Below are 27,564 nucleotides of genomic sequence, written 5' to 3' on the forward strand. Positions count from 1 at the left end.
TGTCGCTACCTTAGGTAGGGGTAGGTAGGTGAGATTTCTTAATCGATAACAGCCCGAGAGTCCGCGTGGGCGTGGGGAGGGGTATTGTACATTGGTGTACTATGTAGGTACTACAAGTACATGGACCTACATAGGTAAAGTAGTCATTAAGTTACTAGTCAATAGTTCTTACCAGACCACATACATATGTAGTTACATACCTAATGTAAAAGCACTGAGATTAATGCATTTCTTACCGTACTGTGACTTGTGACTGACTTTGACGCTCCCGGACTTTACATTCATTTATCTGAGCTACCTCCATTACCTGCCTACCTCTCACACACCTACCCTACCTACCCTACCTACCCTACATACTACCTACATAGGACCATCATAGTACCAGCAGCATATCTACGTCCATCTATACTACCAACCCTGCTTTTGCTACCTACCTAACCTACCTGATCCTTCAGTTGCGACCCTCCAACTCTCTCTGCTGCTCCTCTGCCGGTCCTTCGTCAATAATACTTACTTAGTACTTGCAACAAAACCCTCATTGTTCTCTATTCCAAACTTCCGTTAAGAGTAATAATTCGATCCGGCTATATGATACCAAAAATGCATGGAGGCAAGCTCACGTCGGGCCTAGCCCGTCGCCGCCGAACACAATCGAATGCTAGTACGTAACCAACGTCATAAAAGAAATTTTGATTTATTTGCTTGCTTTGCGGCGTTAAATTATTGTTATATTCATTCTTTCTATACTGTTTTGTTTTATTATTTTTATTTACTCTTTACTAAGAGTAAAAAAAATACAAAAAAAAAACAAAATCTACCGTAACCTATTTCACCTATTTCCCGCGTTTAAGAAGAATTTACTACACAGCCCAGAGTTCTCCGTGAGGCTGTTGAATTCTTTCAGCTAACTCCTATGCTCTCCTATTCAGGCAGCAGATCGTCTGGGGAAGGCGCCGAAGACGATGACACAAGCATTATCGAGCCCGAACAGGGCAACGGTCAGTCTACTTTAAGCAAATACGTAATTTTAGATATGTAGAAATATCTAGATTAACGACGTTTGGATAGTCTTAACCCACATTATCTCACAACTACGACCTGGTGCCGACCTCAGCCGCGTTGTCTTGCCCACCTTCATTCTCGAGCCGCGAAGCATGCTAGAGCGAATCACCAAGTGCGTATTACTAAAGAACCATTGTCGCCGCTGTCGCCGTTGTTGCCCCCGTCGATTAGCCCTTGATTCGTGATAATAAGGGCTGATTCAAGTTCATTTAAATAGTTTCATGTGCCATCCTGAGATGCTTCTCCCTATTCCTCAAATCGATGATCCGGTCGAGCGCTTCGTCTCCGTTGTCAAGTTCTACCTGAGCGGTTGGCATATTAGACCACCGTATAGCTCCCTCTCTCTACATTGCTTGCGCAGTGGCAACTAACATAGCATCATAGGGGTGTCAAGAAGCCTCTGAACCCGATTCTCGGCGAGGTATTCTCCTGCTACTGGGACCTACCCAACAACACGCGCGCCTATTACATATCCGAACAGACATCGCACCACCCCCCAAAGTCGAGCTACTTCTATGCGGCCCCCGATCATCATATTCGCATAGACGGTACCCTGAAGCCTAGGAGCAGATTCTTGGGCAACTCCGCTGCGAGTCTCATGGAAGGAATTGCTGTGCTCACCTTGACAAATAGGGGGAAGAATCGGAAGCATGGAGAAAGATAGTATGCTGAAAAATCGCACACCCGTTACACGGATAAGAACTGACTGGTAATACTCTCAGCTGGTTAACGCAACCAAACATGTATGCGAGGGGAATCTTGTTTGGCAACATGAAGTACGAGCTAGGCGACCGCAGTGTTGTGCGCTGTCCCGAACTAGGCCTTACTGCTGACGTCGACTTCAAGACCAAGGGATGGGTCAGCGGAACGTACAACGCCATTGGAGGTACGATAAGGGACGAACGCACTGGACAGGCCCTTTTCGAACTTTCAGGCTTGTGGAGTGACGAAATGTTCATCAAAGACCTTAGGGCAAGTACCTAGATACCCAGTCGATTATCATGACTGCCTCGCAAGTACTGCAAGCTAACGAATGGACTAGAACGGACATAAAGAAATGTTTTTTGACGCTCGAAAGGCCAAGGCCTCCAAACCACGCGTCCGACCACTAGAGGAACAGAACGAGCGAGAATCACAGAAGCTATGGCAAAAGACAGCACAAGCGGTAAAAGACAGAAATCATGAGCTCGCAACTACTGAGAAAACCAAGGTTGAGGACAGGCAACGAGATGAAGCGGCAAGTAGAGCGGCAGCCGGCGTCGATTGGCACCCACGATTGTTTAAGAGAATCGATAAAGACTACGGCGCTACTACAGAAGACATAGAACACTTGGAATGGATTATTAATGCTCACATGTGAGTAACCCTGTAGGGATATTAACATATCCATGCGCGTGCGTGCTAACACTGGGATCTAGCGATGCCCCGACGCCAGAGAAACAAGCCGAGCAGATAATGGCCATATACCCGATAATACCAGGACAAAAGTATAGTGATTGGAATATGATACCACCATCTGGACACCCGCACAATGCTGAAACACCTTCTCCAGGGGAAACGACGACGGATTTGATCGACTTTGGCCAAAACGAGAGCCCAACGGCAACGGTCACGCCACCACAATCCAATAGGAACAGTAAGGATATCCCAAGCATGCTACAAGCCACAGGCCGCCAACCAGATGGTCCATTGATCGACTTTGCAGGCGACGTTAAGAATAATTCGCCGAATTCGAAGGGACAGAGCCCATAGACAACGAGGCCGAAAAGGACATGGACTAGCATTCGCTTCTTCGACACCTGGGGATAACGATGAGATTTTGAAAAGGATGATTGTGGAAGTGCGAAGTGGATGCAAATCCTTATTTGCCTAGCTGGCGCCACCCGGGAGAAGATGTGAGAGGGAGCGATCCCCTTCCTTTGGAGCCAAAATTTTGTTTCTTGGAGGGGGATTAGGAATAAGGCAGGGGATCTTGATTTGAATGTCGAGCTGCTCTGCGAATTTTGGCTACCACTACAGCTGCATACCTGACTACCTACCTTAGTTACCTACTTCCGTTGAGGCTTAGGTAGAGCAAATTCAGAGAGCCTATAGGGCCTCTGATCCTGCTTCCTTTCTTTGATTAATAACGGGACCTTAATATCCCGAGTATGAAGACTTCATTCAATACCTACCTACCTAATGAGAGAGAGAAAGATAGAGAAGGGGGAGAGGGGGCGTATGTGTGAGATTAAGAATAAGAGTAAAAGTAAGAGCAAGAATGGGGATAAGAATAAGAATAAGAGGCAGTTGACTTTGGAATTGGGCTAGATAATTGTTCGTCAAGGTCCTGCCTCTGGGGGACAGACGCCCTACCTTGCTGTCTAACCTAGGCGGTTCTTAATGCCCAGTAAACAGCCCGAATGCATACCTACCTAGGTTAGATAGGTGCCCAGGTAGTTGACATACGTGGTGATGTTGGGGGAAATACAATACCTATCGGTTTAACCAAAACACACATGTGCAACGTTGAAGTACTACTACACTTATGTAATATGATTTACGGCGTGGTACGGTATTGGTACAACGTGGTGTGCATTAAAACTGATGCCTACCTAGGTATCTACCTACCCTATCCATCATCAAGAAGTTTTACCTCCAGAAAGGTCATGAACTTCTGACAGGACTATGTGCCAGCAGGCAAAGCAGGTAGGCAGTAAGACACTGTACCCCCCCTTTTTTTTCATTTTTTTTTTCCCTCCACCCATACTGATGGCAATGTATATCCGTTTCCGTATCCGTAGTATACCCCAAGAGGTATGTATGTATGTGAGGCAAGGCCGTTGGCGCAAAAAAATGGCTAGCCGTGCCTGCCTGCCTGCTTGCAAGCAACCTCACATACATACATACATACAGTGGGTGTACTGTACCTACACGCATGTGAGGTGTGCGCACAAGCGGGTTTTTGCTCCTGCCTTGCCGTCCGTCCATCTATCTATCCATCCATCCATGAGCACGTACGTCTCATTCTCCTACTCTTCTGTTCTTCGTCTTATCGTCCGTCCATATCACACACACAGCCTAGCCTCGTAGTATCTTGGTATCTTGTCCCAGGGAGATACGATTCGGTACACGGCCGAGTAGGATAGGAACACTAGCCGAGCCGACTAACTGGCTATTCTATTCGTTTTCTTTTCTTTTCTTTTCTTCTGTTCTTTCTTCCGGGGTTGGGTGGTTCTTTTTTTTTTGCCGTTTTATCTTTTCAACTTTTTTTTTTGATTTTTTTCTTTTTGGTAACAAGCCCTCTCTTAACTACACTGTGTGTTTATTCTCCTTCTGCCTAGCAGGTGCCTAGGCAGACAGTCGGACAGGTAGAAGTCGAGGGGCGACAATGAAAAAAAAAAAAGGAAATATCCCGAGGTCTCTTTCTCTCCTGCAAATCAAGGCAGGCAGGCCAGGTTCGTTCATGCATACTCAGTCGAAAAAAGAAGTTCGATCTTGGAAAAGTCGTATGTTATCGTATATCATATCACTCAGGCCAAATAGGTCACTTTTGTTTGCGAGGTCTTCGATAGTAATGCACGGCATAACATGACATGTCAATCAAGGCATCACTGAGGGCAAAACGAAGCCCGAAAAGTGGAAAAAAAAGTATCTTCATTCGATCGAGGTATGGGTATCCTTTTTATGTAGTTGCGTTACTGACGCACATCCTGAGAGTATTCCTGTTTTTTCTTTTGTAGTTTCCTTCGTTGCCTGCCGGTTCGTATCGTCGATGTATCTCTGCCCTGTTCCATTTCGTTTTATGTTTCTTGGCCATCTCTCAAAAAGTATAGAGAGCATCATATGCTCCCTTTTGTTCATCCTATCATAGCTCATCGTTATGGGCTAGTTTGATTCCGTAAAATCGCCAAGCATCGGCCTGGATATCCCTGTACGACCACACACATTCTTCCGGGCGTTGGGAAGATGGGGACGGTATTGGTGTTGGTGATGGTGAAGGCCAAGGTGTTGTAGAATGAGAACGCCGACTGGCCAGGCGTCCAGAATCATAAGGAGTTGACCATGAGGCTCCGTACTTGCGATCAACTCGACGATATTGTTGGTCGTGAGAGTGGCCGTGACGAGAGATACGATGCTGACGATGATGGCAGCAATGATGATGGCAACGACTGCAACGAGAACAACACTCAACAAGACGTCGGTTCTAGTAACGCTTGCGCGTGGGCTCGGGACTTGGGCTGCGACTCACGCTCTTGTCGTCGCGGCCACGCATCTTGAGCCACTTCTTAGTGCTGAGTGTGAGTTCTCGTTCGAGCTCGGGGGATGGGTTCTTGCGGTGGATGAAATTGCAGAAGCCACCACGGACGCAGCCCTCGCCTGAATTGAGGCGGCAACAGGCCTCGCGGAAGTCGGTGACGGGGCTTAGCTCGCAGTAGACTGGCCGGCCAGCATACCATCGCGAATTGAGTGCATCACATGCTGCCTGTGCTGCATCTTCGTATTTGAAGCGGGCGTACACATTGCCCACTAAGTGATCATTTGTGTTGTCGCACACAACCAGTTCCTCCAACTCGCCGTACTTGCATAGCTCGCACCATAAGTCTTCGTAGAAGGCGTCGAAATGGTTAGCGCACTGCTCGGGGGTGAGTCGTGCGCGCGCGTCGTGCGTCGGGTTCTGGTACATGGACGGCAGGAGGATGGTTTGCGAATAGGATGGCTTCACATGCTTTCGACTGCATCGGTCGCCGTGTCGGCAAGCGCCGATCTTGTAGTAGAATGAGCAATTGACTTTGTCCTGCTCTGTACCGAAGATGGAAGCGAGAAAGTTCGCCATATTTGCGTAGGTTGGTTGATTCGGTGGTAGGTCGGTATGTGGGAAAAAAAGAAGGTAATGGGTAGGTGGGCAGGTGGGCAGGTAAATTTGATGCACGATTGAGGTGTTCTGGTTTTGACAATTAGAATCTCAATTGAAGAATAGGTACTTCAATTGCTTTTGAACGCTTTCGGGCGACTTACTGTACTGCCGCGACGATTGATATGGTTAATGAATTGTTCGCCAATAAACAATCGATTGCCACAATCTTGCTTGTGATTATAGAATAGACTGGTGTCAATTTGGGTAATGATAAGTACAAAATATTGTACTTAAAGGGTATATGGAGTGAGAGAGTGAAGGTTGGAAAGACGGAGGTTGAGAAATTATGGAGTTGAGAAGGTTACGAGAATGATTGAATGATTGATTGAATGATTGAATGATGAGCTTCGCGGTTTGAATGTTTGGGAAAAAAAAAAAAAGAAAGTTGAAAGGCTGAACATGGATGTGCAATGTGGGGCACTTTGAAGCTTCAAGAAGTAAACTCCACTAATGCCGCTAGACCAACTTACGTAATCAATCCATGCAACTTTAACCGTCTGCCGTTCGTGACTCTTGTTTTATTGATGTTCGCGTCTCACCGCCAAATTAGTCAGCTATGATGTATGCCGAGGTACGTATGTACATACTACATACATACAATTCTGGAAAACACACATTGTCAACTGACTGTCAACATAGTGTGTCTGGGTACATACATAATGGACTTCATGAATACACCCATCATCAAGCAAAATCATCAAGTAGAACCATTCTGAAGAGTCCAGAATGATTCCTCTGGTTGTCATCCCCCCCCCCCCCCCCCCCATCCCCTAGACTTTCTGATCTCATGTCACTCTTAACTTCCACCTCTCTCGCCTTTTCTCTTTCCTCTAACCCTTTTTTCACTCCCAGGCCTCAGTTTTACTTCAACCTCCAATCATTGACTAAACTGAGAAGATGAAAGGATATAAAAAAGCAGTTGCCCCGCAAAAAAAGTATGCAGGGTATCATCATTGTCCCCTTGAACGCCAGGCGGAAAAGCATTAAGGTGTAGTGGGAAGGCATAAGCGGCGTCAATAGGTATATACTTGCAAAACACAAGTTCGTCTGCGTTGTCCACTAGATACCTGGCTATAGCTTTGTCCGTGTAGCATAATTACTGAAGCTCGTCATCACAAATTAGGCAGTGGAGGGGTTCCGTCCATGACTTATCTCCGCCTGTCACATTCTTTCGGAGATCTGTCACCTCTAGGACCGGAGGACTCGTGTCACTTAGAATGACGGCTTTGAACAGCCCCGCGTAAAGCTTGGCCGTCGTCTGGTCGTTGAGCTCCGATTTCCGTGGCCGTCCTCTTCGCTTTGGCTCGGAATGAGTGACGGCGACAGCCGTGTTCTCGGCCTTGGTAGCTGGTAGAGCTTTCTCGACGTCATTAAGCTTGATGGTCTCTTGCTGCTCTTCCGGTTTGACATCAATTGACTGCTCAGCCGTTTGCGCTGCACCTGTCTCACTGGGACTAAGCGGCCGCTTGGCACCCTCACTGCCTTCTTCTTCTTTTACTGGCGCGGGCTTGTGGGGTTTGTCAGATCCTAGACGCTTGTAGGTCTTCACGAGCGCATCGTGGATTAGGCACTCGTCATGAAGCCACTTCTTACAATCATCGTTTGAGCAGCCAAATAACGGCTTGTCTGGATTCTCAGGGCGATTGCATTTGCAGCGTAGTTCAGCAGACTAGATCTCGTTAGACGATCCATCACGTAGGGTAGGGGCTATAAACGTACAGAAAGTTCCATGCTTCGCACATCGAAAGCTTGGCGCCAGTAGAGAGCAGGTTGCACTTCGTCCTCATTTGTTTCGTCCCATTGGTTGACAGCGGCAGCGGCAGTGACGCTGACAACATTGATCACGTCCACTATGGCTTGGTTAGAGAATATATGCATATATCAAAGATGTTGAGGCCTACTATGATTAGACGCAATCAACTCGTTTGCGCCGTGATACCATTGTCTTCCTTGGATGTGTTTTCTTCCATCCTGTGTGCCTTGTGGTAACTCATCCGGCCAATACATCCAATAGACACGTGCGTAAACGTGGTGTTCGTCACTCGCACGAATCTCTAGAATTCTCGCAACCCAGTCGTCGTCCGACTTCTTCTTAGGTTGTACGGGTTCGCCTGGGTTCTTCTGTCGTTCAATGGTCGAGCTGTTGGCAACAAATATGAAGCCTTCACTCCAATACTTCACACCGTTGACTATCGTCGTCTTTTTAGCGCACAGCGTGAATACAATGGGAAAAAGACCACCTACGAACAAAGCTATTGTATCGCGTCATATCCATCCACCTCTGGGTTGGTTGGACTAGATAGTGACGGTCCATCGTATTATCGGGATCCTTGAACTTGCCCATAGGCGAGAAGGGGGACGTTTGAAGCAGAACCTTTGGTAGCGGACGGTCCTCAGATTCCTGCCGTCGACGCTTGGCCTTCTTTTCTTTCTCATTCGGATCGGGGTGGATAACGGTGAAGGGGCATTCGGCCTGACTTTCTTCTGTGGCCTCGGGACGCGGACGCTTACGAGAGGTCGCCATGGTTGATATTTTATTGTCGTTGGAACGAATTGGGTGGTTGACGTGAACGAATACTACTCTATGAAGAGATGAAGTCTTGTGCGGAGGCTGCTTGCGCTGGACGCAAAGAGGTGTTTGGGTTGTTGCGCAATCAGGACCTAATTATGCAAGACAAGCGAATAGCCGTCAAGCAAGGTGGTTGGCAAGCTGTAGGCACAACACCGAAGCCGATTACTAACTGTCGCGTCCGAACGCCGGTGAGATTTCAGTGACAATAACACCGTTGGCCCAGGTAATCCTCACGAGATCCTATTAGCGTTGGTGTTGGCGTTGCGATTGAGAAAATTGTAAGCCGGAAACGGATGTGGCGGGGAAGGGGGGGATTATTTGGTTGCTTGGCGCGTCTGTTATAAAAGAGTCAACTACCTAAAGGTATGTATGGATATATCCTGATGAGCTTACAATTATTGGTGCTATAAACCAATTTCAACCGTCACCAAGGAAGTTTTCAGGTACACGAGTTTGCGCCCCCAAAAAGAACCAAGAAAAAAAAAAAAAGAAAGGAAAGGGAAGAAAAAACAGGACGCGATGTCGACGGTTCGAGGGCGTTGCAGATCCAACTGTGTGCAAAAGCTAATATTGGTGGTAGGTACCTAGCCTAGGCATGTATGTACTTGTGTAGTTCCTGATTGTAACCTGCACGAAGAAAGGAGGAGAAAAATACATATGTAAGAGTGAGGTTCAACGTTCCAATACGAAGGTAAAGTTCAAAGTTGTCGGTGATGAATTATTGCGGTCGCACGTTCCAATTCGTTCCGATTTAGCCACTGCACCTACATACTGTAGTAACTGTACAGAATGTATTGCATCCTGGTAACCTTCATGTATGATAAACCAACATTGACCATTGAACTCCAAGTTTCTTCATGTATGTACCTTCATGGTACTACATGTAGGTAGTATTTGTTGGAGAAATAATACCTATGTACTATGCGCAGTAGTACCCAGCAACGGAAGCAGAGAAGCTAGCTGCTGAAGCTACGGAGATCGAAGCTTAAGCTTCAGGGATTACCTAGTACGGTCTTCCCCGTTAGTACACAGGCACTAATCCTACTTTAGATGCCTGTGTACCTATGTGAAGTCCAGGATGCCTGTCATGTAGGCTAGCATCTACATCAATGATCCTAAGCTACATCCTACTAGGTAAGCTGCAATGCTGCATACATGTACATAGGACCATAGGTACCCTAGGTACCTAGTATGTATTACATCGCAGCCAACACTATTTGCTTACCCGTATCCAGGCGTCGATCATCCAAACGGGATTTCTTCACTAGATCCTACAGTACGTTCCTCTGTCAATGCTATTTTGTTCGTAATACTAGACACATTGAGGAATATTACCTAAGTATGTAGTTTGGTTGAACATCACATCATGAACAAACTCACGCCGGACAATTTGTGGCTAGACATAATACATAGCTTTTCTATTAGACTACTAGTTAGTAGTAAATAAATATAGAGCCAAAGCTTGCATGCCCAAGATCCGCTGTACAAGTTGTAGGTAATAGGTATGACAAATAGCAAATAGTCAACACCGTCGCTATGCAAAACTGAGACAGACTATTTTGACAGAACCGCTAGAATGAACCTGTTTTATCATGGTATTCTCGTATACCCGTCGCCGTTCTCATCGCCACCAGCAAGCATTCCTTGATTTTCCTCGCCATCGTGGGATGAGCTCAAGCGGCTATCCTCCCTACTCTTGAACCCCTCGATCACCTCAGCCAGCCTCTCGCCGTCCCGCTTTCCACGTTCCACGTTCACGAAATAGATAATCGGTGCGGGCAGACCAACCAGCACTGCCAAAAACCAGAAGGAGGGTCGAATCTCGCCAGTCACGTCTATGATAGTCCCCACGATAACGGGCCCGAATATGCTGGACCCTTTGTCGGTAATAGCGTACAGAGCGTAGAACGCAGCTTCGGACCCGGGGGGGATAAGCTCGCCAAACAGGGATCGGCAGTACGAGCCAAGGCCGCCGAGAACGAAACCATAAACAGCGGCTAGCGGGTACATCTCCCACGGTCGCTGGAGCCCGCCAACACCCCAATTCCGAATAAAAGGCAAGTAACCTAAAAGCCCATAGAGGGGTATGAGCTCGAACAACGCGATGCAGCTCAGGATGGTTTGGTGCGGCTTCAACTTGAAATATCTCGATAAGAACGACCAGCTGAATGCGCCCAACACACCCGTGGTCGTAGATATCACACTAATCATCCCCACTGCCCAAGGCTTCATCCCCAATTGGGTCTTGGCGAACAAAATTGCGGTGGACGATGTCGTCGCGATGGCGTCGGAGATAAGAAACCAACTAGCTAGAAATAATACTATGTCGATCAGTCGGCGTGCCAGCTTGATAGTCCGAAATAAGTTTTTCCAGGAGTAGACCGTGTAATACAGCCAGGCGCGAATGCCTTTGCTTTGGCTTTCCGGGAGGGGAGGCCCTGGCCTAGATCTAAGCCACATAGCTGCCGGTATCGTGAAAATGGCCCACCAAGCCCCGATAGAGAAAAGGACGACTCTTTGGGACCAGGTGGAGCTACCCATTGCCACCAACATCATGATGGAGGCACATTGAACAAATAGCCCAGCACCATATCCGATCCCAACTCCTTTTGCGGAAATCTGAGTGGATAATTGGAGTTCGATGGATGTGAGCTCTTCGTGAGTTGGTACCTGGCGTAATTCGTGAATGTCCGAGGCAGCATCGTCTCGCATCAATAAGCCAGTCGCCGAGTCGTGATCAGCTATTGTTTGTGAAGCCGAGAGGGATTGGTTCTCTTCAAAATCGGGGTGCTCGGGGTGCTCGGGATGCTCGGGATGCTCGGGAATGCCGGCCATTGATTCCAGTACTTTTGGGTGATGACTGACGAGGAGGGGCAGGAAGGAGTTCAGGAGCACGAAAGACGCTCCGAACGAAGTGTTAGAGATGATGGCGAGTAGTGCGCCGAATAAGTAAATCTCTCTAAAGACGAAGATATAAAACATAACGGATATACTACCCGCCCACGCAAATGTCAACAGTAACCGCTTTCGATAGTTGCCGTGGTCGGCGGCGCAACTGATGCTAACCACCAATAGAGCTTGAAGCAGGACGCTTATACTAAAGGTATACATGGCGAAACTAGCCGTGTTAACATCGATGCCGAGAATGGTTACTATGCATTGTCCGTCCGAGTAGTCGCCGCAAGGTGTTTGTCGGTCAGACAGCAGGACGCCATTTTCCCTCGCTAAACTTTCTAATAATATGGGAATGAAGGAAGCTATTCGCACTCGGTAAGCTCGGGTTAAAGTGGGTTACATAATCATGATGACAGCTACGTTGGAGTCTGTATTTTTCCTTGGGGATGTGGAAATAAGAGCAACTACTCACAAATACCTAGAAATTGTTAGAATTAGCTTGGCACTTCAGACTTTAATAGATGAATGGATGAATGGGTAGAGAGAGGTAAGTTGTTGGATTACAAGTAAACAGACAAAACCACTTACCGCATATCATGTAAGTCTCAGCAGCAAAAGCATACATGTACCAACCAGCAAGCTCCTTGGAGCTGGTCGGCCGGGTGTCCTCGCCAGGATAGCGACCGGCATGCAGGCCATTTTCGATGCTGGGTGTGGGAGTCATTCTGCCAGACTCAGTAGAGGTTGAGCGTTCATCGTCAGCTTCGAAAGAAGAAGAGTGTGAACGAAGAGAATATTTAGATACGATGGACTGGACAGAGAGTAAGCGTGAGGTTGGAGCAGGGCGCCGTAGCTGGTCATCATTCCGAGGGACCATTATTGGATGGGGAAGGGAACAGGGCGGTAAAAAGTAATAATAAGATTCCCTTCCAACTGTTGCAACTGCACGTGGACAGGGAGTGGGTGCCTGACGAAATAGCGCTGTGTCACCCCAACTTTACAAAGACCCGGAACTTGAAAGCTTAAGCCTTAAGCCTTAAATTAGGTACCTAACCTTAGGTAATTACCAGTAACCTAGGTAGTTACCTAGGTAGTTACCAGTTTAGGGCCAGGATGAAATATGAAAACCATGAGGCACGGCCCGCCGACTGAACCCAAAAACTCCCTAACTTTCCTATTAGCGGGAATCCTACCATAGATGATAGGTATTACTTCGTAAAGACGTCCAATTTTGGAGATAGAAGTAATAGATTTGTTGGATAATAATAATGAGACTCATAATAATAATATTTTTGATATTTTTGGGGTGGATTTTCTCTCTTTTACATACCTACTAGTAATAGCTACCAGTACCTCTCATCTAATTCAACATTGGTCGGCCTTACGATGAGGATTAGGATTCCAGGACTTCATTAACTACCTACAGGTAGGTACTATTCCATATCCTGAGTTTGGCCTATCGAATGCGCGCACAGAATCACTCTGTCATGCTTTTTCATGCAGGAACTCTTCTCCCAAGACGTGGTAAATTATAACGTGTTATTTAGGCATGTACTTCGTAGTGCTGACTTTGGTCTGATCAGGACGTCGTATACCAACCGCCCGCGACGGCACACCGCAAGACAAGATAGGTAGGATAGTTGATATCGAATCCGACTGAATGAATAAAGGAATGCATGAATTGATGAAAGAAGGAGGAAAGAAGAAATGATTACATGTGACCAACTATCTCACACAAAGGAGCAAATGAAACTTCTAATAAACCCAACAGGCATTATTATTACCTAGTAGGTATAGTACGGAAACCAAGGAATTACCTACCCTACCTCCCTAGGGCCATGCTAACCTACTACGTAGGTATGTACATACGCTACATTACATACCCCTCCCCTCGCTCATGGCCTGATGGATTCACGAGCTCGAGGGAATATCCCATGACGTTGCGGGGAATGGAGAAAGCAAGGCTGATGCTACTAGGTAAGTAACTGATCGTCGCTAAGTTGTAAACCCCGTGGGCCATCATGGAGTCAGTCTGAAGATAAAAATGCCCCGAGGTTGACCAAAGTCCACATTTCCTAACTACACTAGGTATAAGCTAGTATCCTATAAGCCAGTCACATATACATACCTGATATGTATGTACAATACAAGGACATACATAATAACGTGCAGTTGAAGTTTCGATGATTTGATCCCGAAGCTTTAACTGCTTTCAAAGAGCAACGCCTTGGCGATACGGGTCCCGTTGCGATCCTGCTTTCATTGGTCAGCGTAGGGCTATACATCGGATCGGATGACGATGGTCTGTTTGGTCCAAGAAGCATGGCATTTCTATACCTACATACCCATGGTTAACATAAGTTGTTGATCAAGTGGGTTCTCAACAAGGGAAGCCTTACCCGGTACCTAGGCAATGCTAGCCTGGGAAAGGGTTCAAGCAAGGCCGGCCTTTTTCATACAGTATCTTCCCATTGGGCAGCAATAAGCTACCTACTAGGTAGGTACTAACCAAGATCGTACTCATTCGATATACACATCGACCTACCTACATACAGTACATAGTTATGTCGTACATAACTCGAGCACGCGAAGACAAAGCTAAGGCTACTACTACGTACATACCTAAGGTTAGGTACATATGTAGGCACCGGTAGATCCATCCCACTTCCCCAAGTCCAGTTGGGAAATGCCTACTACATAGTCCTAACCTCAGGAGGACGTAGGTGCCTTTCAAATAAGTAGATAAAAAAAAAATCAGCTTCGACTGATTTCTACCTTTATACCAAGCAACGATGCCCTAGATTAGCCTGTATCGAGGATTAAGTCTTTTCATCATTTCCTTAAAATGCAACCCTATCTGGGTACCTATCTATCCCACGTGCTGGGTAGAATAGAAGTATCCCTTCCTGAGTCTAGCCGTCCTTGACCTGTCAAATGTTTCCCTCTCCTATATTAGTTACCTAAACAGCGAGTGAGGCGTAAGAAGTTGCGTGTATAATAAGCTCATGACCTAGTTCAGGATATATCTAAAGCCTTGCCGCGGAGTTTTGGCACCGAGACCATCTTCTATAAATATGCCATTCGGCTCCAGTGCAATATAGCGAGCACATATATACCTCGCTACCAGCATTTTGGTTTTAGGCTATTCTGGTGTAAATGCACCCCACGATAGTCTTCTTTCGCGGAGCCGTCTGGCCTGTTCCCTCGGGTCAAGTGTATATACGCCTCAGCACTCTATTCAAACTCGGGGTCCTTCTTATATTCGTTATTAATATTGGCGGGCCGTTGTCACCGACTGGCCCCTCAATCTTATTATTGTATTGTCACGTAGGGAAGAAGGGGATAGAGGAGATCGAGGGGAGGCGATATATCCGTTTTAGGAATTAATCACCAGGTCCAAGTTATTTTGCCGCTGCCACTTCTCCAGGGCTAGTTTGCCCAGATGTTACCATGGTCCCAAGGTCTGGCCATGCTTACCACGGGCACCATCTTCCGTGTTGTTTTGATCAACCACGTATAAAACCCAAGAGATGCAGCTCTTCCACAGTATTCTCAGTCGCTCACTCTCCTTCCTCACCGAATAGTCTAATTCGTATCCAACGACACCGGAAATCATGAAGTCTGCTCTTCTCTTCCTACTGGCGCCTCTGGTCGCCTGGGCTGCCCCCACCGAGCTCACCGAGCGACAGGCCGCAGATAGCATCGACCAGCTGATCAAGGCCAAGGGAAAGCGATACTATGGAACTTGCACAGACCAAAACCGTTTGTCGACAGGCAAATCTGCCGATGTCATCAAGGGAAATTTCGGCCAGGTTACCCCCGAGAATAGCATGAAGTGGGATGCCACCGAGTCGTCCGAGGGGAATTTCAACTTTGGGACGGCGGATTACCTCGTAGATTGGGCCACCACGAACAACAAGACCATCCGTGGGTACGTATAAATACATATACCTTTTTAGGTTCCTGGGGAGCTATCTTTCTTGATATCTCTCCTCTGCCTAGGAACGACAAGCTAACATGTAGAACAGCCACACTCTATGCTGGCATTCGCAGTTACCGGGGTGGGTATCGAACATTAGAGACAAGACAAAGTTGACCCAGGTCCTCGAGAACCACGTTACCACCCTAGTGACGCGATACAAGGGCAAGATCTACGCCTGGGTTCGTAGTTTTGCGCAACGTTCCCTACTAGGGTCCAAAGGCTAACTCCCGAGTAGGACGTCGTGAACGAAATCTTCAACGAGGATGGCTCCCTTCGCAATTCTGTCTTCTCCAGTGTTCTTGGCGAGGACTTCGTCCGCATTGCTTTCGAGGCCGCGCGAAAGGCCGACCCTGATGCCAAGCTGTACATCAACGATTACAACCTCGACCAGCCGACCGCGTAAGTGGCACCCACCACCATATTTCAAGTTGTCTTAGGGCACCAAGACCAATGCCCCAATATATCAATTTGCCGTGTTTAAGAATCTCTGTCGCATAGAAAAAATGATTACTAACCTTCAATCGCACAGCGCGAAGGTTACCACGGGAATGATCAACCACGTCAAGAAGTGGATCGCAGCCGGCGTACCCATCGACGGCATCGGATCGCAAGCCCACTTAACTCCCGGTCTCGCCAACCAGGCCGGCGCAACCATTAAGGCGCTAGCCGCTGCCGGCGTCAGCGAGGTTGCCTTTACCGAAGTCGACATCCAAACCGCGCCCGCCAACGACTACGCCGCCGTCACCAAGGCCTGTCTCGACGAGCCCAAGTGCGTCGGTATCACTGTCTGGGGTGTTCGGGATCCCGTAAGTCCATTTTTTCCGTTTGCCCCCTTTCTCCCACCAGGCCCCATAAAGATGAAGGGATAACTCGGCAAGTTATGTGCACCTACCTAGGTAGTTATTGATTATTTGCTCGTTATAGGACTCCTGGAGAGCTAGCAGCAGCCCCCTGCTATTCGACAGCAGCTTTAACCCCAAACCTGCCTACACCGCTGTCGTCAATGCGCTGAAATAAGTGATATCTTCAAGGACATTCCCGGAAAGACTAAGGAAACCGGGCGAAGAAACTTCGGGGCCTGTCAAGATTAAGCCGTGATCTAACTGTATATATCAATATGGATTGCAAAGGCTATATATATAATCATATTACCCACCACGTGGCGAAGGCCGTGTGGTACATATATTCACTAACGTCCAAGGTATCATCATATTGATAAAAGTGCCCTGAAAATTAGTAGATTCATCCAAGCATGTGATCTTATGGCTAGGGTTATTCGTTAGCATCGTAATCCTTTGGACAGTATCGAATGTTCAAATAGGCAAATGAGGGGAATTAGGGATTAGGGGATATCATAGAATTGCAAATCAGAGTCGAGACCAGCTGCATCAAAGATGCCAGCCGGGGATATTAAACTAAGAAAAGAAGAACGAAAAAAGACATGTTATTCCCCCCCTCTTCCCTTCCTTCGTGATGCATGCTCTCATATCAACGTTCCCATTCAGCAGACTCTTCCCTCCACGATTCCATGTAAACGCGAGCCTCTACGGGCGATTTAGGCACATCAAATATCATTCGTGCAATATGAGCACACCCGCCTAGGTAATTGAAGGAAGTATAGGCTAATAGATGCATACGTGGGAATAAATCTATTTCTTGAAGATGCCGAAAATCTTGTGCTTGAGCTTGTCCGCGAGGCCCTGGTGGCTGGGGGTAGTGCCGGGAGTGACAGGGCTGTCGACGACCTTACTGGCTGCGTGCTGCTGCTGTTTGCGCTGCTCGTCCTCAGCCGACAGGTGAACGTTGGCGGCGCCGCCACGGCCAACGTGGAAGCTCTCGCGGTCAATTGATGGCCGTGTGGCTTCTTCGGGGACCACTTCCTGGTCAGCGCGTATTGCCGCGGGAGGCTTGTCGGCGTCGGCAATGTTAGCTGCTCCTGTTGTGCGGGAGTGTAGTATGTTAGCGAAGAAGTATTTAGGCAGGCGGGTGAGGAAGAGCAATGATAAGAAAAGGGGGAAAGGCACATGCGAAGAATGCTAAATAAGGAATTACATACCTCCTCGTCCGGTGCTGAAGGCACCATCGCCGTGACTGCCTTCGGGACCCTGTCGTACGATCTCACCATCGACATATTTGGTGTCATCGGGGTTAATGTTGCCCGCGCCACCACGGCCGTGAGACACTTCGGGGGTAGTCATTGTGAATGATTTATAATAGATATTCTGCTGAAGGTTTAAGCTACGTGTATGCAACTAATGATATCAGGCGTAGAAATTGAAGTGGATGGGGAGAATGGTTTGGTTGTGATGATCGGAAGAGACCCGATGGAAAGACCACCTTGTCTAGGCAGGCAATGCGAGTCATTCATAACTACCTTAAGTAGGCGAATGAGGCATATATGGCTATGAATAGGTAGGTAGGATTGGTAAATGTTGAGTATTACATACCTGTATTATGTGATGTTTATGTTTGTAAGTGAAAGTGGAAGTTGGGGGAAATAAGAATTAGGAAGGACGTTGAGGTTTGCTTATTGGTCAATGTTCCAAAATTTGTATTTGCGATGAACATTGAATGAGCATTGAGGGCAGCTGCAATCTTCACCTTCAATGGTAGCTTCCTCGGTACTTTTAAAACATGTTAGAAATTACATAGATAACCTGACTGTACCTGTACCTGTCCGATGTCTGGTATATCCCTGTTCAAGCGTTCTAGTACCAAATACATCCATTGATACAAAGTGATACTAGATACTATCGTATCGGCGCATCGAAATTCAGCCACCACCGCATCGGAATCGCAATGCCTTTCAGGTGGCCAATGATATCTCGTCAAAAACTTCATACGGCATTCTAGAATGCCATTGCCAAGGTTGATTAGTATTATATTCTAACCAATTGCTCCCATATCCCCCGTGCCTGAGCAATTCAGCCGTACCTGATGCTTTCTACTTACATGAAAGCTATGGTGTAGAATTCCTACTTAGTACTTATCAGTGGCCTGACGTAATTCTAGCTTCTCATCCACCGATAAGATGGTGAGTTGTGACTGGCTCATTGCTTGACCCCCGTAGGAATCGTCAATGAGTGCCAAGATAAATAGTGCCTCTGTTCCCGGTTTAGAGACTGGTTATGTTAAGTTGTAAAGATCTTGTAATCGAGCTGATAGACAACTTCCTGGTGAGGCTCTCACACCATCCAGCCTTACACTCCGTTTTAGTAGAACCTATTCAAACGTATTAGCTTACGGCAAGTTTCTCCATTTTCTATCTTCGAACCGGCATGCATATATGTGTTAGATATATTGAACAGAGGAACTGACCCTCGTCTCACGTAGTACTACCTATGGTTAAATAGCACGTACCGAGACATCGTATCATCGATTGATTACATACCTATATTGCGTTTTAACGTTTCGACAAGAAACACTACCCTAGAATCGCATGGCTGTAAATTTCTGTGTACGTTGTATGGGCAACGAAAGTGAAGGATTAGAACCTGAGATTCGGTACTTTCCCGTCTTCGAGTAATATATCTTAAACACCCATGGGCATAACTAAGACTTGCGGCTCTGAGAGGCACTCAAATCTCGGGTCTTTCCGTTACCTAAAAAAGTGTGGTAATATCGGCCGTGAAACAAATTATGGATCGGAAAGGAACCCGTTCGTCTTCGCGTGGTAAACGTGTCCGGGTTGAAATTGGTGGCTTTGTGTCTTGGGCTGTCCTAATGAGCACGTCTGCTTTTTTGTTACTCAGCCTTCTCTCCTTTTATGTTTGCTAGATGATGAGGTGGTAAACCTTTTGGGTTGGGCCTGAACTCTTTTTTAACCGCTTCTCACTTAAAGAAGCATCCCTCTTATCCGAACGTGGCCCCCTTTATTTTGACTGGCCGATCGAGTAATCGGTAATAGGTAATACGTTCTGACTTGACAGGGCAGTAAAACTCGCTTACGCCTATATATTGAATGATGTCGCACCAAAAAACCTGCAGAAATCATCAGAACCGACGCGACGTTAAGGGGGGCGAACCTCATTGGCTAACGCATCAGGCAAGCCACATATCCTGTAGAGGCGTCTTCAATGGGGTTTTTCGTCTTCAATCCACTTTGCTCAAGTAGGAGGCGGGCCCGAGACGAATTATAGTAGCGCGCTACTATTCAATATGCATGGATATGCACACTGCAATGCATCTTGAAGGCATCCTACTGTAAGCCTTGCAGCAGCGCCAGCAGATCAATCCTACGGCACTCCTTAGCGCCTGCCTATGCATCACCGAGCCGAGACCCAGCTAATCATATCACCTACATCTCGTCCTCGAATTCGGCTAAGAGCTATTAAGAGTTATGTAAGTATGTGAAATTCATACATAGCGAATGTTAAGGTAGGTATGGAACGAGTCCCAAAATCATATATTGGCGTAGGAATATTGTTCCGTGTTGAAGGTGCCTTTGAAGCCCACAAGTCTGTTTTGGCTTCGATGTGTGATTATCAACTTACATACCTTGCCGGTTGCACCGGTGACATGGTTTGCGTAACCGAAAAATATACATCTGATATGCATATTCGATCTGACAGAGAAAAGTCAAGTTGACATGGGATAACATGTTGTAGGCACGTGTAAATCCAGGACTCTGACAAGGTTGCCAAAGTCAGTACCTGTATAGCACGGTCTAGACTTGGGATGTCTTAAAAGCAAGCTTCTAGATCAAGTCGTCGATTCCCTAGGAAAGGTTGGCTGGTGTTGTAGATGGGGCCATGTGAGGCTCACCTACTTTCGGGATTTCTAAGCGGTCTTGGGGTCGGCATATAGTACATAGTAGGAGATATCAAGCCGGCAATGCATTACGGCGGCTAGTAGGAACATGGGATTGATGAACCGATCTATGCCGCATCACGCTAATCGGACGTCCGCCTACTAAATACCTTAGTACTTACCTAGGTTGGCGGGAGGTAATTAGGTAATACGATATAACTAGTAGTGCCATGGAAAGTCGGATTATCTGAAAGGAAATTAACATATCGTATCTGATACCCGGACCAAAGTTAATATCGTTGTCCATGTGATAACTGGGGTAACCTTGGAATTCATGACATAACCCCCCCGATACCCCAGACCCGCCTTGACCGCTGTTGGAATTGGAGTCGTGTGGGGGAAGAATGGACGTAAGGGGTATCCTTGTTGGCCTGTCTGAAGTAAGTAAGGGTAAGCCTGGGATGTCGTATTATAGGTACCCGAGTCCATCTTTGTTGCTATCTGGAGCAATAAAACGAAACTTTTTCAATTCTTTTTTTTATTTTTTAATTTGGATATTGTCGATCGCACATACATACCTAACTTGAATATTCCTACTTATACTCATGCGACACCGAATTCCGTTTGTATATACCTTGGCAGGTACAGGTTTACGAGGCGCAAGTTGTACGACTTCGACACTTGCTTTTCTCCAAAAGATCTACAGGGGAAATAAAATGACTTGACAAGACGGCCTAGGCAAGACGCACACTTGGATCCAATCACGAGCTGGGAATAGACTTGACCTCTTCAAAGGGTTATTCCCTGCTGCGTGACTCTGTCATGCGTTGTACGCGCCAAGGGCCCAACCGGCCGCTAAAGGGGGGCAACCTACAATTGCTCTCTTGGAGAAAGGGCACAGTTAGCAGGCACACCCACCCACCTAGGTAGTATGTATGCCGTATGTAATTATTTATACGACTCTACGATGCTACATATCCTGCGTACGCAGATACATAGAGCTACATAGCCCTACCGCCGACTTCCCTGTACGTGCCGAACTCGAGGGGAAGAGCGATGAGATGTTACGCATATCGGCACTAAGTAGATAAACTCGTGGGCTCCCCTTGACTGAACATGTCAAATGTTTAATGTTATCGTATATAGTCACTCCTTCTATCCAGAGAGATGAAGTTAAGTACCTACCCTAAGTAGTATCCCTTGCCTTTGTTGTGGATCTACTCACGCAGCATTCCTCTGCTTTTTAAGAGTTAGCCGCTTTGCATTCTCGTTCAATATACCGCATTTAAAGGCAGACCGCCTCATCATAGAAGTTTCTTTGTCTTTTGGAAAACATATGCTTACCGGCATTACCACCACATTGTAATACCTAATTTTCCTAATTTGTCCATGTTGTCTTAGCTACTAGCCTACCTAGTACTCTTACACGGATGGCTGCCTCAATCATAGGGAAGGCATTCACTGCCTCCCTTCTCATCGTATCTGGATTTGCCTTGCCGCAGGACCTTAAAGGTAGTTCGGGCTTGAAAAGGGATACCTCTAGCCGTAAGTTTGGCGGTATACTCAACGTAAGGTTTACACTCACACTTACATAGTTGTACAACCGATACACCAGTCTTTCCCCCTTGGTACCATCAAGCCACGAGGATGGTTCAAAGACCAACTTCAATTAGAATCTTACGGGCTTGCGGGGAACATGTTTGACTTCTACCGATTTGTCCATGACTCCTCGTGGATAGGCGGCTCATCCGAGTACTCGGCACTGCGTGAATCGGCCCCGTACTGGTTCAATGGCCTTGTGCCCCTCGCTTTTGGATTAGACGACCCTAGGCTCAAGGGGCAAGTTTACTCCTTTATGGACTACGTCCTAGATCACCAACAGGCTGATGGCTGGCTTGGACCTGAGATAACTGTTGAGAGTCGAGGCTTATGGGGTCGATGCTACTTCTTGCTGGGGTTAATGGTAGATATTATCTTTCTATTGACTTTCCACTGGGCTAGGAATTGTCAAGTGCGGCTTGGACTAACTATTACAGCAATATGCCCAAGCGGACCCTTCGCAAACGGACAGGATTGTGGATTCTATGCATCGATATATACATATCGCCAATAGCATGCTAAAAAATAATTTCACCGGCCTCATTCAGCAGGAGGGCCAAGATATTGACAATGATGGGTTCGGCCCTATGCGAGCTCACGAGATGCATATTCCACTTCAGTGGCTTTATGAAAATCACCCTCGAAACAACTCGCAACTGATTTGGGAGACCATGGAACTCATGATTGAGGGAAGCGTTAAAGCTAGCAGCGACTGGAGAACTTTCTGGGTAAAAGGGGTATACCCAGAAGTCACATACACTCCACGAAACGAGCCCTACAAAGGCTTGTTCAATCATGGTGTGAACATGGCAGAAGGTATGGAGATCTAGAACAAATCGCGGCACTCACCAAGGTTAGAAGACCGACTGACACGACTAGGCTTACGATATCCCCTTGCGATATATCGGATGACCCACGACGAGGCCTTAAAGACACAGACAAGAACGGCGGTTGATTTGTTATCGCAATACCACAAGTCTTTAGCCGGAACCATCATTGCGGACGAATTTGTCACTGACCTCAACCCAATCAGAGGGGCAGAACTGTGCACCGCTGCAGAGTTGGCATTTTCTATGGCCTATATTTACCAATACCTTGGCGACAACGACTTGGCGGACTGGACCGAAGAAGTCGCATTCAACGCTCTGCCTGGATCGATCTTCCCGGATTGGTGGTCGCACCAATATGTGCAGCAGGAAAACCAGGTAAGCCAAGAAGGTCTCGAAGCTCTAGAGAATTTAAGCTGATCTATTTTTGTCTAATAGCCTTGGTCACGTAACTTATCAGTGTATCCCGACATGTGGGCAAACGTGGGAACACATGGCAACGTGTTTGGTCTGGAACCTAACTACGTGAGTTGAACTACTCTTGAATAATTATTGAAGAGTCAATGCTAAATTTTCTTCATAGCCATGCTGTACGGTTAATCATCCTCAGGCATATCCAAAGTTCCTCGCCAACTCGTTCACCCTCACGGAAGATGGAGGAATTGCTCATGTCCTACTGATCCCTGGAAGCGTCACTACTTCATTGGGGGGCAGGAACCTAGTATCTATCCAGGCTGATACCAACTACCCGTTCGGAATGAACCTGAAATACTCGATCACTTCTGCGTCTGACTTTACGTTCTACGTCCGCATTCCAGGCTGGGCAGACAAGTCCAGCACCATCACCGGACCCGGAAGTACCTCCAGCAACCCGATTTCTCCGTCGGACCAGGGGCTGCAGAAGATCCAGGTCAGCAGAGGCCTTAGCAACTTTAACATCAACCTCGAGACGGAGCCTCGGGTGGTCACGAGGGCCAACAACACCGCTGCCATATACTATGGACCGCTGCTCTATAGTCTGTACATCGACGCCAAGGTGACGGAGATAACCCCCGTATCGTACACGGGCGAGGCGCTGTATAGTAACAGCACCTCGCCTCACACGCACGACCACATCATCGAGCCCCAGAGCAAATGGAACATCGCCATCGACCCGTCGCAGGTCAAGGCCGTGGTTGCAGATGTGTCGACCCTGTCAAACCCTATCTGGGACCTTGGTGCCCCACCCGTAGAGCTTCGCATCGCTGCCGTCGAGATTGACTGGCCGCTCGAGTTCGACACTGCGGCTGATCCACCGCTCGAGACAAAGGTTGTCGGAAAGCCTTTTGTCGCCCGACTGGTGCCGTTCGGGAGTGCCAAGATACACATGGCGCATTTTCCTGTCGTTAACTTGGCTAAGATGGATTTGTCGAGTTGATAGAGGTTAAGTGCCTGGTAGGTACATGCCTAGAAGGAATATTGTTATAGATGACAATGAGAACATAAGAATTTTAGAATATGGGAATGATCATTCTCGAAGAGGATAGAAAGAGAAAGAAAGAGAGCATGGGTTAGTTGAGACATAGGTTTGTGGTATTGATGGCCCCCTTAACTGTGTAGGTATTACTTTAGGTACATACGTCTGATATGAATTATGTTGACTACGTCGAAAGTGGAACATGTGCGATGCGATTGATAGCTGCTTTCTGGATAGCATGATATTATGTACAATTCCATTCTAATTAATGGACTAGGAGTTTATTATAAAAGATACATACTAACAAGAAGCAATAAGGCCTAGGTAAGTTGCCGTTTCGCAGCCGTGTCATCTTTTAGCACGAATAGGGGTAAAGTCTTGGCATTTAATCAACTATAAATACCTAACCTACATCACTTCATCCTCACACTCAAAACATTTTTCACTCAGGCACTTGGGAAATTTAAAGCTTTTGGGGAGGGCAGCTGTGATTATTACATAGGAAATACTAAGATCCGAATGGATAGGTTACAACAAAATTCCACCTCTTTTCCCATTACCTTTCCTCTCTCCCCCCAACAACAAAAAAACAAAACAAAATCCAAATTACCTACTCAATCTACGCTGCCGCCAATCCTGCCCTCCCCCTTCCCCTTTACCCCTTCCTTTCCTCAAAGCCAACCAACCACATACCAGCAGATGACCAGCACCCCTAAGAAAAAGTCCGCCTTGGCTTTCCAGCGCTCAAAGAAAGCGAAGCGGCTCTCTTTCTTATCTTCTCTAGTTGTCGTGGGGGTGCTGCTCCTGCTCCTCCTGCTCCTCGTCGTCGACGGCGTAGAGGGCGGGGTGGTCGATCTCGGCGTCGCGGACGCTGTGGCGGGAGTAGCGCTTGAGCCACTTGCGGATCTTGATGTCGCCGCCGGCGGTGGGCGAGCAGTAGGAGTCGAGCTCGCGCATGGCCTCGACGAGCTCGGCCTGGCACGTGGGGTTCTTGCCGCCCTGCGAGCACGCCGTCACCGCCGCCTCCCCGAACACGATCGCCTTGCAGCTGTGCTTGGGGATCCAGCCCGCGTCCGGCCCCGTGTTGATCCAGTCGATGAACTTGGCGTAGGCGCGCAGGTAGTCGTTCCGCGAGACGGTGCGCACGCGGCAGATGGTCTTGCGCGTGGGGAACTGCGGGTCGCAGGTGCCGGGCTGCCCGCGGCTGGCGAGGTCCGCGGCGACGCCCTCCTCGGAGGCCGCGGGCAGGCTCATCTCCAAGTCGTGGCGGACGGCGGCGTCGAAGTCGAGGGTGCCGTTGACGATGGGGATGGTGAAAGCTGGGGGTTGAGAAGAAAAACAGTCGAGTTAGCTTGGTGCGCCTCATCCTTGAAGAAGAATGGGGAGGGGAGGGGAGGGGAGTTGGGTAGTATGCTTTTCACTTACCGCCATTGCCGAGGTCGGCGTAGGACTTAGCGGCGCTGGCAGCGCCGGCAATGCCAGCGAGGCTGACGATGGCTTGAGAGAACTTCATTGTGAGTATGTAGTTTAAAAAGAAAGAGAACAGTAGTTCTTGGTGATTCTTGTGGAGTCTTGGTTTGTGAAGGCTACGATGAAGAAATCTGAGTTGAGTCTGAAGAAAATCCAGAGCAAGAAGAAAGAGAGTCCTTTGGGGGTATTTATGGACAAGATTGGGCCCATATCCTTTTGGGATACTTCTCGCCTGGGATATGCTCTGATCTCCAGCGAAGTTTCATTCTGGGCTTTAGAGTTGAGGCTCTGATCATCTTGTGCTTAGGTCGTTGGAATTCAACAAGTTAGTAGGCTAATTCAGGTAAGTTGATGCTATCAGATGGCAGCAATGCACTACAGCACGTGTATGAAGCGAACCTTGGAGCACACGTTGCTTTTATTTTCCGTAGCATTGAATTAAGTTACTACCTACCTAGTCGGCTGTTGAATAGAGTATTTGGTATTAATCCTGATATTCCCCCTTTCCTTTTCTTTGATGTGCCTTGACACTTGCATTGTCCCCCGTCTAAGATATTGCATGGCCTCAGTTGTCGCGCAAAAGCCACAGGAAAGATCAATATTCAACCTACGACGGAGAATTCAACGCAAATTAGTCTGTTTGGCCTGTGTAGTCCTCATCATACTCTTCTCCTTCCTCATAGTCTGCATCCCCGTCCCCATGCTCCTCGCCACCATACTCCTGTCGCTCAGAATCAATAGACGATTCCTCTGCTATCTCATTTATCATCTCTTTTCGCATCTCTTCACGCCGCATTATCTCAGTTCGCTTTGAATCTTCCCAGCGTATCTGATTCATTTTCAGGGATGGCGCAACTATGACTCTGTCCCCTTTATCGTTAAACCGTATCAGGATGTTTTTCCTAACATTGGCGCGCAGTCCGTTGAACTTTTCCTTCTCTTCGCTGCTCATCTGAGCGAAGACAGCATGAGCCCGCCCTCTAGCACTCTTGCTGATAAGTTGCCCTGGGCAGTCCTCCGAGAGCAGGGTCTTCAAGCCATCGTCCCCCCACCTTCTCATCTCTGTCAGGATGAGGCGGTGGAGCATTAGAAAGACGGACCCGTGACCATCGTGCTCGATGCCCACTGTGTTGAGAGCATCCCTGCTACACCAGAAGCAGTTGCAAGCAAAGACCTGAAGGTACGCATGGACCATCTCGTGCATCAGCTGGCCAACAATGGCGTCGAGTTTGTATAGTGTGTGGTTTGAGCCAATGTTAATGTTGATCTGCGTGTGCTCGCGGCCGCGGACCATGCACGAGAAGGTCTCCCCATCGATCTTGCTTTCGATCCCTGCGTGGTCTACCCCGACAACATCCAAGCCGCCTTTAATTTTGATGTTTGGCCCTAGCTCATTAAAGAAAAAGAATTGGTCGAGCCTGGCTGCTAGATACTTCACGTCGTTCTCGAAGCTTGCCAAGGAGCCCGGCTTGATTTGCTTCCCATACTCTCGTCTCTGCCTCTTGAACCTCTGAACAAAGCCATCCCGTGCCGCGATCTGCCCCTTGGTTAGATCATTATCTCGTCTGTTGTGGAAGGCCACGACAGTATGGTTTAGTAGTTGTCGGGCGATGTGCCCATTCTTTACTAGGCTAACATTCTGGTAAGGTTCGAAGGGGGCGTATCTCTTCAAAGATGCGTGCCTAGGACTTTTCGTTCCCTTGTTACTCATTTTTCTAGACGTGGGTGTACGTTAGGTTGATAAGGTTGCTGGTATGTCTGAATATTTGTTATGGCTAATATCTAGTTGCAATCAGCTTTTGAATTCCTCAGCCTAATATTTAAATTCATGGATGAGTGCCGAGAGAGCATGTTCGAGACCTTCCACATGGCTGGATCCAGAGTATTTACATAGTAATCAGATCGAGCTTTCCAAGACTTTCGAGAAGATAAACATAGGTATCTACCTACTAACCTAGACGGCTATGAATGAGCGAGACAAGGGGCACAAGCTGTACTTCGGGAAGGAAGATATACATGTCTTGCAGGCACCTTAGTTGTGCTTCTCTCATGTTC

At 47.5% G+C, this 27,564-nt stretch overlaps 9 protein-coding genes across 9 annotated transcripts; 3 read left to right on the top strand and 6 right to left on the bottom strand.

Annotated features, from left to right (window-relative positions):
• Positions 1 to 913: 913 nt before the first annotated feature.
• On the top strand, positions 914 to 2,814 carry GGS25DRAFT_512390 (Oxysterol-binding protein; the record flags this gene model as incomplete). Its single annotated transcript, XM_049262785.1, has 7 exons — positions 914 to 998; positions 1,069 to 1,174; positions 1,280 to 1,390; positions 1,447 to 1,725; positions 1,785 to 2,034; positions 2,105 to 2,418; positions 2,481 to 2,814. The coding sequence occupies 7 exons, from the start codon at positions 914 to 916 to the stop codon at positions 2,812 to 2,814; spliced, it is 1,479 nt and encodes a 492-aa protein (XP_049121341.1).
• A 2,270-nt stretch (positions 2,815 to 5,084) lies between these two features.
• Positions 5,085 to 6,188, bottom strand: GGS25DRAFT_29334 (putative splicing factor U2AF 23 kDa subunit). Its single transcript, XM_049257581.1, has 2 exons — positions 6,061 to 6,188; positions 5,085 to 5,986 (listed from the first exon to the last, which is right to left on the bottom strand). Exon 2 carries the CDS (start codon positions 5,876 to 5,878, stop codon positions 5,249 to 5,251), a length of 630 nt encoding a protein of 209 aa, XP_049121342.1. The 5' UTR covers positions 5,879 to 5,986; positions 6,061 to 6,188; the 3' UTR covers positions 5,085 to 5,248.
• A 769-nt stretch (positions 6,189 to 6,957) lies between these two features.
• Positions 6,958 to 8,653, bottom strand: GGS25DRAFT_29430 (uncharacterized protein). Its single transcript, XM_049257594.1, has 4 exons — positions 8,204 to 8,653; positions 7,861 to 8,148; positions 7,679 to 7,809; positions 6,958 to 7,628 (listed from the first exon to the last, which is right to left on the bottom strand). Exons 1-4 carry the CDS (start codon positions 8,481 to 8,483, stop codon positions 7,056 to 7,058), a joined length of 1,272 nt encoding a protein of 423 aa, XP_049121343.1. The 5' UTR covers positions 8,484 to 8,653; the 3' UTR covers positions 6,958 to 7,055.
• A 1,357-nt stretch (positions 8,654 to 10,010) lies between these two features.
• Positions 10,011 to 11,969, bottom strand: GGS25DRAFT_469966 (autophagy-related protein 22-like protein). Its single transcript, XM_049259195.1, has 2 exons — positions 11,899 to 11,969; positions 10,011 to 11,788 (listed from the first exon to the last, which is right to left on the bottom strand). The coding sequence occupies exon 2, from the start codon at positions 11,640 to 11,642 to the stop codon at positions 10,122 to 10,124; it is 1,521 nt and encodes a 506-aa protein (XP_049121344.1). The 5' UTR covers positions 11,643 to 11,788; positions 11,899 to 11,969; the 3' UTR covers positions 10,011 to 10,121.
• Positions 11,970 to 14,927: 2,958 nt separating this feature from the next.
• Positions 14,928 to 16,699, top strand: GGS25DRAFT_29719 (family 10 xylanase). The gene is made up of 5 exons (XM_049257615.1): positions 14,928 to 15,357; positions 15,455 to 15,587; positions 15,644 to 15,807; positions 15,938 to 16,214; positions 16,333 to 16,699. Exons 1-5 carry the CDS (start codon positions 15,041 to 15,043, stop codon positions 16,423 to 16,425), a joined length of 984 nt encoding a protein of 327 aa, XP_049121345.1. The 5' UTR covers positions 14,928 to 15,040; the 3' UTR covers positions 16,426 to 16,699.
• A 358-nt stretch (positions 16,700 to 17,057) lies between these two features.
• On the bottom strand, positions 17,058 to 17,606 carry GGS25DRAFT_516863 (uncharacterized protein; the record flags this gene model as incomplete). The annotated part of the gene is made up of 2 exons (XM_049263284.1): positions 17,058 to 17,344; positions 17,465 to 17,606. The coding sequence occupies 2 exons, from the start codon at positions 17,604 to 17,606 to the stop codon at positions 17,058 to 17,060; spliced, it is 429 nt and encodes a 142-aa protein (XP_049121346.1).
• Positions 17,607 to 21,587: 3,981 nt separating this feature from the next.
• Positions 21,588 to 24,000, top strand: GGS25DRAFT_516864 (uncharacterized protein; the record flags this gene model as incomplete). The annotated part of the gene is made up of 6 exons (XM_049263285.1): positions 21,588 to 21,702; positions 21,753 to 22,120; positions 22,194 to 22,572; positions 22,636 to 22,961; positions 23,022 to 23,108; positions 23,167 to 24,000. The coding sequence occupies 6 exons, from the start codon at positions 21,588 to 21,590 to the stop codon at positions 23,998 to 24,000; spliced, it is 2,109 nt and encodes a 702-aa protein (XP_049121347.1).
• A 479-nt stretch (positions 24,001 to 24,479) lies between these two features.
• Positions 24,480 to 25,552, bottom strand: GGS25DRAFT_527123 (uncharacterized protein; the record flags this gene model as incomplete). Its single annotated transcript, XM_049265063.1, has 2 exons — positions 24,480 to 25,358; positions 25,465 to 25,552. 2 exons carry the CDS (start codon positions 25,550 to 25,552, stop codon positions 24,820 to 24,822), a joined length of 627 nt encoding a protein of 208 aa, XP_049121348.1. The 3' UTR covers positions 24,480 to 24,819.
• A 521-nt stretch (positions 25,553 to 26,073) lies between these two features.
• On the bottom strand, positions 26,074 to 27,280 carry GGS25DRAFT_527127 (uncharacterized protein). The gene has a single exon (XM_049265064.1). The coding sequence runs from the start codon at positions 27,218 to 27,220 to the stop codon at positions 26,141 to 26,143; it is 1,080 nt and encodes a 359-aa protein (XP_049121349.1). The 5' UTR covers positions 27,221 to 27,280; the 3' UTR covers positions 26,074 to 26,140.
• Between the last annotated feature and the right edge of the window lie 284 nt (positions 27,281 to 27,564).

Source organism: Hypoxylon fragiforme (assembly GCF_022984875.1).
Source record: "Hypoxylon fragiforme strain CBS 206.31 chromosome Unknown GGS25scaffold_1, whole genome shotgun sequence".
In the NCBI taxonomy this organism is placed as follows: Eukaryota; Fungi; Ascomycota; class Sordariomycetes; order Xylariales; family Hypoxylaceae; genus Hypoxylon; species Hypoxylon fragiforme.